Here is a 10,243-nt window from a genome sequence, read left to right as displayed (position 1 = left end):
CTCCTCCTCCTCCTCCTCCTCCTTCTCCTCCTCCTCCTCCTTCTCTTTCTTCATTCTTTCCTTCTCCTTGTTTCAGTTCTCTTTTCTGCTCTTTCTGCCTCCTTTCCCTCTCCTCTCCTAACTTCTTTCTTTTTCTTCCCCCCCTCTTCCTCCTCCTCCTCTTCCTGTCTGAAAACCATACACCACTCTCTAATACCCTTCAAGGTGCATGACAGGAAATGTCCAGTGGGTTAAGTGTTGGGCTTGATTGTGCTGTATATCAGCCAGGGTGGGATAGAAAACTTTTAAACTTTGGGCATCCAAAGACACTTAAAATCTAACAAATAGGTGCAAGCCCTCCAAACCCTGGCTAACAGTTTCATGATGCCATCTGATTTTATGCAATACCTTGGGAACCATAGACAACCTGCTGGCTGCCGCGGGCATGTGCTGTGTGCAGATAGACTGCTAGGACTTCTTGAGCAGCTCCTCTGGAAAATCCTCGCATTCACAGGAGAAAGTATGGCTTTCGTTTTTCTTTTATAGATAATCAGAAAGGGGATTCAGAGGATTTAGTGTCTTTGCTTTTCCTCATTGTCTCTTTGTTATTAGTTTTCTCTTTCTTGTTTTTCTTCTAGTTTATTTGCTTTTCTTTCTGGAAATGTGTGTATTTTTTGCTTGGGTCGATTGACCCTGAGTTTTCCAAGCCATCTTTTTACCTGCTGGGTTACTTTTGCCTCAGACTTTTCTTCAAGTTCTTCTGTTGCTCTACCGCCACCAAATCTCAGGCTGAAATTGCTCTTTCACCTCCTGATGTATTTGCTGTTTTGCTTTTCCTTTTCTGTACAGGGCCTGAAAAAGCTGTGACTATGACATAATGGGGGATTTTGCTGCCAATTTAAATGACGTTAGTTAGCCCTTCTACCTTTTGCCTCACTTTTTTATCTGTGGAAGGAGGAAGTATATTAGTTTTGCTATTGTGCATAATATGTTACCACAGATTTGGTGGCTTAAAACAGCACACATTATCTCAGTTTCTGTGGGTCCGAAGTCTGAGCATGGCTTCCCTGGGTCCTCTGTGTTAGCTGGGGCTGTAGTCTCATCTCAAGGTCTGACTAGGGAAGAGTTCTTTTCAAGCTCTCCTGGTTGCTGGCAAGATTTAGTTCCTTTTAGTCTGTTGGACTAAGGGCCTGTTTCTTACTGGCTGTTGGCCAGAGGTACCCTCAGTTCCTTGCCACATGGGCCTTCTCATCATGGCTCTTTGCTTTATCAAAGCCAGCAAGAGAGATTCTCCCAGCAAGGCTATGTAACATAATCACTGAAGTGACATCCTGTCACCATTCGCTCCGGGTAGGAAGAAAGTCACAGTGTTCCCGCATACTCAAGGAGAGGGTATTCCATAAATGCATGAACACCAGGAGATGGGGATAATCGGTGACCATATTAGAGTCTGTCCACACAGCGAGGAATGCTTTTGAGGGGAAACACTTTGAGCTCCTTAGAAAAAAAGACTATAAAGGCTATATTCATATTGCTGTCATGCCTTAGAGTTGGCCTTTATAGATTATGGCTAACACCAAAATAATAATGTCTCTCTTTGTCTCCATGTCCTATAGACTAGTTTCATACTACTTGTTTTCCTTTTCTGTCATTAGAAATCTCATCAGCCTCTCTGGATGAGAAAGTCAGCAGGGAAAGATTGCTGTTGTTGATCTTGGTTTTAACTGGACTGACTCAGCCCTGTGGGCAGCTGAGAAAGGAAAAGTCTTTGCAAATGCTCTCTAGGTCTTTGTTAGAAATCCCTCCACTCAGAGGGAGCCAGGTATGGGGCAGACATGATAATCACAAGCAAGAAGCCAGGCTTATTTACAGCTGAGGCATTTAAGTAGATACAATTTATTACTTTTAAAAAAATGTCTGCAAGCTTCATAGAAGTTTCTGCCCAGACCTTTGATTCCAGCTCTTCAAACAGATTGGGGGGGGGGGGATCAAAAAGGGTGGCAGCACCTTTGGCATGATCCACAGTTGGTAAATCGTCTGCATTAATTAAGACTGAGGGATAATCCTACCTACCCTCCACCCCCCACAACACATACATAATAGGCTATCAGTAACATACTCATATAAATACAAAAGTTCTCCTTCACTTTGAGGGCGAATGATCTTTCATATGCTATCGTGTATGTATTAATAATAACTAATGTCCCTGACTTTAGAATCTCTTTAAAGTAATAACATACGAATTTGAATTGAGGAATGAGGCAAATCCTGCACTGTTTTCTTGGGGGTAGAGACGCCAGAAGAGAGTTGAGAAGGTGGGCACGATGAGGAGAAACCTGGGTGCCCAAACCCTGAGTCTCAAGCAGCGCCAGACCGGGCAGCTCTAGCGAGACTCGACTTCCCTCGAGGGGCGGGAGAGGCCTTGCGGGGAGCGGAGTAGTTAGAGGAGCGCTAAGCGGGCTCAAAGTCGGGGCTTTTCACTTCGGGAGGGGCGCTAGGACCCAGGCACCGGTCGGCCTCGGGACGTGCCTGGGGAGTGAAGGCTCTAAGAGGCTCAGGCTCCCGGCCAGAGTCCCTCGGAACGACCAGACCCTTCCCGTGGGCGCGAGGCGCGGGGCGCGGGGTGCGGGGTGCCGCAGCCGCGTGCCCGCCGCCGGCATGGAGCAGACGCGCTGCCTGCAGAGCGCCTGCCAGGTGAGCCCCTCGCGCAGGGTCCGCACGTCCCGCGGGCACCGCTCTCGGCCGCCGTCAGAGGCAGCCTCCTCCCCTGCTCCCCACAACCCCCGGTGCCGGGTCTCGGCTGCGGGCTGGCTGGGCGGGCTGGGCGCGCTGGGTGCGCGGGCACCAGGCCAGAGCTGTCCCCCACAGTCCCTCTTGGACACCCGCGCGGCTGAGGAGGGATGTCCCCCCCCCCCCGACCCGCCCTGGTCTCTGCGTGTCCTGCTGCCCCACTCCCTCCTTCCTTCCCAGGAGGAGAGCACCTCGAGTGTCCGGTGTAAACCGCCCGGCTTAGAATTCCGAATGATAACAATCGCCCACCAGCAGCGGCCGCGCCGCTCTCCCTGGCGTTACCCTGAGCGAGTGCCGCGATGGGCCAGGTCCGCCCGCTCCTGTTGCACCCCGAGCTTCTCACGCTTCTCTGCGCGGCCGCGGTGCCCCCCTTCCCGGGAAGCGAACCACCGCCAGCCCCAGCAGGGGGGCGGGGGGTTGGGGGAAGCTAGGGTAGGCGTCCTGGGGCGGGAAGCCTCCGTGCCCTCCCTTCGGCGCCCCGGACTCCACGGTCCCGGGGACCCGCTCTCACCCGGGCGCGCGGCTCCGCGGCCGGCGCTCTCTGGGCACACAGACTGAGCGTGAGGTTTTAAACCACCCGCCTCCCGTGGGGGAGATGAAACGTGGGTGCGAAGGAGGCTCTCACACCTGGGGACATAGGAAAGTGCGGCTGAGAACAGTCTGCACTTCAGGGAGGGGCGCTTCGTCCGAGGGGGAAGCTGCACCCGCCAGCTGCCGCTCTGAACTTGGGGCGTTCTGCTGGGCGTCCGAGTGTCACCGGAGTGCACTTAGTTACCAGGATCAAGGAGTCGCGGTCCCTGGACTGTGGCGGAAGATGAGGCTTGGCTAGCGGTCTTAAGTCTGCAACAGGCTCCTCTCTACCCTCAAGACTAGCCCTGCTCATCCATTCTGCTTCCGGCTCAGTTTGACACAGTTTGCAGTCTCCAAGTTGCCAACCCCGGGAAAAAGCGTCGCTGAATAGTTGGAATGGGCGGGCGGCGAGCGGCGAGTTGCTGGGGCTGCACGACCACCGCAGTGCCACGGTGGGCATCTGCCCCCGGCAACGTTTGCCAGCTGCCAGGTCGGGCCCCGGAGGGGGCGGGGCGTGTGTGCTTACTCGGCCGGTAACAGACACATGTGTCAGGACCTGAAGTTACACACCTAGTACGAACCTAGAAGAGAAGCTTCCTCTAAACTGTGTTGGGAGACAGTCAACAAAAACATTTACGCCGGGCCGGGCCGGGCCGAGCCGGTGGGGATAGGTGCGAGGACCTTCCCTCTAGGATTTCATAATCCGCCGGCTGGCATTGCCAGTTCTGCTTGACTGCCCCTCTGACCTTGAATGAGGTATTTTAACTTTGCTCGGTTTTCCAAGAAGCAAAAACGGAAGAATGATAATCCAGCAGCAGTGGAAAGAGCATTCACTGGGAAGCCAGTCCTTGGGTTCCAGCCCTAGCTCTGTCACTGACCAGCTGTGAAACTTCTGGGCAAGCCACACAAAAGCTGGGACTCAGCTGCTACGAAAGGCTCCAAAAAGAACCTTTAATTCTGGGGTCCACTGTAGCAGCAATTTGCCAAGCTTAGATAGCCTACAAATGCTCCCTAGTCCTTTGCATCGGCATTATACTTGGTTCCACAGAGCATCCATGGACTGAAGAGATACTGGATCAGAATGGTGGGTGCATTGAATTTTAATCCCAGTCTGTTGATAGAGCCACACAAATCTTTCAGGCTTAAGGTCTGTGGAAATAAGACTGGTTGGTTGAGTTAATACTTAGAATGCACTGGGTAGGACCTCAAATAGAAAGGCCTGTTTAAGTTAGAGTGTGGTCACATAAAAAGTCCTTTCTGTGCATTTGAAAGATCCTTGCCATAAGTCCAGTGTTAACAGAAATCAGAAGAGGAGAAGCCCCAAGCTGATCCCTCGGCAGAAGAGGCCAAGTGTGCTGCACATCTAGTGAGGGTACTTTAGGTTATCCCTGATAAACACTTTATTTACCTGGGAATGACTCCACTTTTATTAACTCCCCAGAAAAGCAGTTTATCGGTTTGGTAATGAAATAATGAAATTGTCTTTAGAAGCCACATTAAATATTAGAATACCTAACATTGCTAGAGTTTATTGGGATAAGCACTGCTTTAAAAAACATTGTCTTTTTATTTAATTTCAGGAAGGGAAATAAGCAGAATGATTTATTATGTTTTCTTACTAATTTTTTTAAAGAGATAAAAAGCAGAAGTAAATGTAACACAGACTGCAAGAAACCTTGTTTCGTCTGGTTCCAGAGATGAGTATCATCATCATTACTATTATTATAATGGTGAATATCTACTAAGCACTTATTATGTGCCAAGCATCCTTCTAAGCACCTTATGTACATAGTCTAATGTAATCCTATCAACACCTTCTGAAGGAAGTGCTTTTATTTCTTTCAGTTTTATAGGTGTGAGAGCTGAAAGTTCTGGCCTGAGGTCACACAGCTGGTATCTAGTAGAGTTGGATCACCTGCTTGGGTTTATTTACAATGATTCAAGCAAAATGCAAGAGAGGGTTGGGAGGACAAAAAGTGTCTGCCAGATGTCAGGTATTTGATACACCTTAGTGCATGGAGATTAAGAAATCTTTCATGAGTGCTAATTTACTTTTCTTTTTCTACTTTTTATCAGTATGCTTCTATAATGTGACTTGGGTATCTTTTCATCTGGACAAAAAAGTTGAACTCTTTTTTTAGCTATGTAGATTTGAGTGCAGATTGATGAACCATAATTTATTTAACCAATTCCCTTTAAGTGGGCACTTAGATTATTTCTGAATTTTCACAATCACATATAGTGCTAGCATAATGTATCTTCTTATTTATATATTTCTGCACATCTGTTCAGCTATTTCTGGTCGATAAATCCTAAGGGTCGAGTTGCTAGATGAAAGAGCATGGTTACCATTTGGTATGTACTTTTTAATAGATATTGCCAACTTGCCGTCACAAAAAGAAATATAATTTTTGGTTTGGAGTCCAGTTCCTCCACTAACATGTTTCTGGGCTTTTGGCAAACCAGGAATCTGAATGGGTCTCACGTGTATCATTTGTAAATTAGAGGTGGCAGAACTTGTTGGTCCTAAGGTTGTTTCTGCAAATATGTACAATGAGAGAGTGAACAAATGAAATTGTTCACATGTGAGCATTTTTACCTGCAAAAAACAGAAATTTAGTATGGTTTCGCCTAATGGCACATGAAGTCCTGAAATAGGTTTTTGGTAGTTCGTCTTTTCTAAGGTAGATTTGTGTGTGAGGTCAGGCTAGGCTATGCTGCAGTCACAAATTAACCCTGAAAACTTGGTGGCTTTAAAAAAAAAGTTTATTTAGTTCTCATATTATATGTTCCAAGCAGGTTAACAGAGTTCCCTGTTCCACACAGTCACTGAGGGGAGCCAGGCTGACAGGAGTTCTGCCATCTTGTAACTGCATTATCTAGAACATACTCTCTCCCTGGTCCCATGGCAGTTTGGAGGAGGAGGAGAGAAAGACTGTGGGTAATTAACACCTGCCCTTAAATGCCTCAGCACAGGGATGAAGCGTATTTCTTTTATTTATGGTCCTTTGGTCACAACTAGTCACAAGGACCTCACCCCAATGCAGGGAGGGTAGAAAATGTTGTTTTCCTATGTCCAGAAAGAGGAAATGGAATGGTAAATACATAGCATCGTGTATTAGTTTGCTAGGGCTTTCACCCCACAGGTTGGGGGCCTTAAACAACAGAAATTTATTTTCTTTCAGTTCTGGAGGCGAGAAGTCCTAGATCAAGATGTCAGCAGGGTTGATTTCTTCTGAGGGTCTCTCTCCTTGGCTTGTAGATGACCACCAGAGGGGAGGAAATATTAATTTTCCCTCTATCCTTCTAGGTTCTTGGCTGAGATCCTGCCCCCTGAAATAAAAAACAGATCTACAGCTGAAAAAGAAATTTTAATTACGTACACGTACTTAGGCACATCCGGGAGTCCCACAAAGATAATGAGACCTGTCAAAAGGCGGTCGCCTTTTGATTGATTGCAGCTTATATATCATCCTGAGCTAAGGAGAGGGAAAGGAGTCTGGGGTTTCCAGGGGGAAAAGGCAATTCAAGGGAAGGTGAGAAAAGTGAATGTTTGGTAAACGAAGGTTGCCCTGCCCTGAAGATAAGTCTTTCAGGGGAAAGTTATCTCTGGTAATAGCTCTCTTCCTGGTACAAGATCCTTTTCTAATGTAAATTTCCCTCACAAAAGGTAACTGCTATCCTGTTTTCAGAGCTTCTTTTGTCTGCAGTTCCTTAAAAAATAATCAGCTCAGAATAATCCTTACGCTAAAGAGGCATATTTTGGGGTAGCACATTCTTCTCCCCTTCACCATCTTTTCCCTGCATCTCCACATGATCTTCTCTCTGTGTGTCTGTGTTATAATCTCTTAAAAAATTTTTTTCGTTTAAGATTTTATTTTTCAACAGAGAGAGAGGGAACACAAGCAGGGGGAGTGGAAGAGGGAGAAGCAGGCTTCCTGCCTCCAAGCAGGGAGCCCGATGTGGGGTTCGATCCCAGGACCCTGGGACCATGACCTGAGCCGAAGGCAGACGCTTAACGACTGAGCCACCCAGGTGCCCCCCCCAAATTTTTTTAAAGATTTATTTATTTGAGGGAGAGAGAGCCCTCGCGAGAGCAGGCGCATGAGTGCAGGGAAGGGGCAGAGGGAGAAGGAGAGAGAGAATCTTAAGCAGACTCCCACTGAGCGCAGAGCCCGACCCGGGGCTTCATCTCATGACCCTGAGCCGAAATAAAAAGTTCGATGCTTAACTGACTGAGCCACCCAGGCACCCCGCTAATCTCTTTTTATAAAGGCACCGGTCCTTCTGGGTTGGGATCTACCCTAAGGAGCTCGATGAATGTTACTGACCTCTTTAAAGGCCCTATCCAAGTACGATTACATTCCGAGGTGGGGGAGGGGCGCTAGGAATGCAACCTATGAGTTTGGGGGGATACAATTCAGCCCATAAACCATTGTCTCTGTCACTATGTGGTCCATACTGAGGTGTAGTCACCCTGTTTTTATTTGAGGAGGCCGGGGTGTTTCCGAAGCCACATCGCAGAGCCATCTCTCCACATCTCATCCTCACCTCCTGACCAAAGAAAGTGTGGTTTTTTTGAATTCCCTGGGTGTTGTTTTCAAGTGGCCCAACGTCACTACTTGCATCAAGTAACCTTTACTAGTGGCGGTGGATTTAAGGTGAGACAGTGACTGCAGGTGAGGCGATGAGCATGGGGACTAAAAGCGTGAATCCTGAAGCAGGCGGCCTGAGCTCTAATCCCAGCCCTGCCCCATACCAGCAATGTTTCCTCATCTGTAAAATGGGAAGAATAGTACTTACAGGGTTAGGGTGCCAATTAAATGAGCTAATATATGTAGAGTGCTTGGCATATACCAGGGGATCAAAGTGATGACCTTATTGTTTGCAACTTCAGAAGCTCCTGGAGCTGTCCAGGCACAGTGTGCCGTGTCCCAGACTGCACCCTAGGGGCACAGACAACCCAGAGGCTCTGTGGCTTGAGCTCCCAGGGCTTCCAGGTGGCCCGGGAGGCATGTGTGCCTTTGGAGGAAAGTAATCACGTGACCACTTGAAAACGCCCAATAGCGCGCACACATTTAGGTCACAGGTTCACGGTTAGATCTGTGAGTCCAAAGGGAACACAAGAGACTATTCCCTTAAATAGCCCTTTAAATTATTTTCCCCATTCCAGGTGAGCAGCTAGGGTTGGCAGTTAAAGCAGTATGTAAAAGCAGCACTTCAGTTTTTCTGAGATATTCCCTGTCCCCTTCCAATTGCTCCTAGAATCAGGGTGTATTTTTCAGTCAGAGGGCCTGAGAGCTAGGCCTGGAAGGACAGCTGCCGACTTTCCTTCTGACAGCATCTTTCCCTTGGAAACATAAGGAGTTAAGATAAGTGCAGACTGCTCTACACCTGGGGTAGATGATCTGTCTTGATTACTGGGAAACTCTAGATTTCTGGGCCTGCACCAGGAGCAGGAGAGCTTGGAGCTGTCACGTGACCCTGGGCCTGCAGTACTGGAGCAATAGACAGGCCAGTGGGTGGGTGGCTTTTCTGGGTCAAGGGGAGCCATGCACCTCATCCCTAGCCACCGTGTGCATCCCCCATGTGGTGCAGGGAGGCCAAGACTCTGCGTCCTGGGTAGTTGACGGCCTTCCCATGAGATAGCAGACACAGTCGTATTGTCTTGCCCGTCGTGTTTCCTACTCTAAAGGCAAGTAAAGGCAGTGTTGGATTAAAGCCAAGAGTGTGTTGCTTACCAGTCTGAATCTGTGATCACCATTTCGGGGGGGTGGGGGTGGGGAGGATGCAGCACCTCATAAATTACTGTCAGCCAGGCAGTAGTTGTGAAAGTACTTATCATCCCCTGGGGGATGTATTTACTCAGTTTTAACTTCTGATATTTTCAACTTTTCAGTTGAGGTGGGTGCATTGCTGTCAATCCATGGGGTTGAGTTTAATTGCTGATTAAGATGACTTCAAAAAGATTACACTGTGATTCAGCACTGAAACAAAAAAGTTACTGTTTACACAGTTACACAGAGTCAAGGAAATAGAGAATGGGGCATAAATTTGATATTGATAGAGCAAATATTTGTCATTGAAGGATGATGCAATTTCAGCTTTGTTTTGTTCATTTTTGCAAAGTAGCAGCCAAGGGTGTTCAATAAAGAAAAGATACCCACAAGTACATAAAGCTAGATTTATGCTTTGTTATTGAGATGCGTGCAGAAGGATTACCTATCACATGTCAAGTAACTAAACTAAAGGCAGGAGAAATAGCCTAATTCATCGATATAGATGAAAAAATTCAAAGCTGTAAGAGGCTAGTGGGACCAATTTGGGCATCTTATAGGACTGGCATTAGACCATTATGTCATAGTTTAATGGGCAGCATGTTTTTCTTAGTGGTACACGAAGTGATGGTGTTTGTATAGTCAGTGGTGTCTTAGTTTGGTGAAATGTGGCAGAAGCGGCAAGGAAGAGACTGAAACCTAAGTCCCTTGCCTGCGAAAGGTGCACATCCCTGACACAGGTGTTATCTGATCCCAGCGTCCAGATTGGTGACATAGGTCACTTGCATGACCCAGAGTGTGCATGCCTCCTTAGGAGTGAGGAGGCTAGGGTGCAAAATTTAAGGAGGCCCCCAAGTGCAGGGTCAGCATGTGAGTGTGAGAACCTCCTTAAGTGTTGTGGCCTGGGGTCCCCTGAGTGGCTCAGTTGGTTAAGCATCTGCCTTCAGCCAGGTCATGATCCCGGGGTCCTGGGATCGAGCCCCGAGTTGGGCTCCCTGCTCAGCAGGGAGCCTTGCTTCCCCCTTCCCTCTGCCCCTGCTTGTTCTCTCTCACTCTCTATCTCAAATAAATAAAAATAAAAATAAATCTTAAAAAAAATGTGGCTTACCTGATTTGCTTGGCTTACC

At 47.8% G+C, this 10,243-nt stretch overlaps 1 protein-coding gene across 2 annotated transcripts in view; it reads left to right on the top strand.

Moving 5' to 3' along the window:
- Positions 1-2,509: 2,509 nt before the first annotated feature.
- The window catches only part of PDE8B (phosphodiesterase 8B), a 228,942-nt gene continuing 221,208 nt past the window's right edge, over positions 2,510-10,243 (top strand). For both annotated transcript variants that reach the window (XM_073905300.1, XM_073905299.1), the window contains exon 1: positions 2,510-2,673. In XM_073905300.1, coding sequence (XP_073761401.1) covers positions 2,638-2,673 — 36 coding nt within the window. In that variant the 5' untranslated portion in view covers positions 2,510-2,637. The remainder of the gene's footprint in view (positions 2,674-10,243) is intronic.

The sequence above is a fragment of the Callorhinus ursinus genome, unplaced genomic scaffold, assembly GCF_003265705.2.
Source record: "Callorhinus ursinus isolate GAN/ISIS: 27379988/994484 unplaced genomic scaffold, GSC_fseal_2.0 scaffold23, whole genome shotgun sequence".
Lineage (NCBI taxonomy): Eukaryota > Metazoa > Chordata > Mammalia > Carnivora > Otariidae > Callorhinus > Callorhinus ursinus.
The sequence above is the reverse complement of the archived record's forward strand: the minus strand, read 5'-3'. Positions and strand labels throughout refer to the sequence as shown.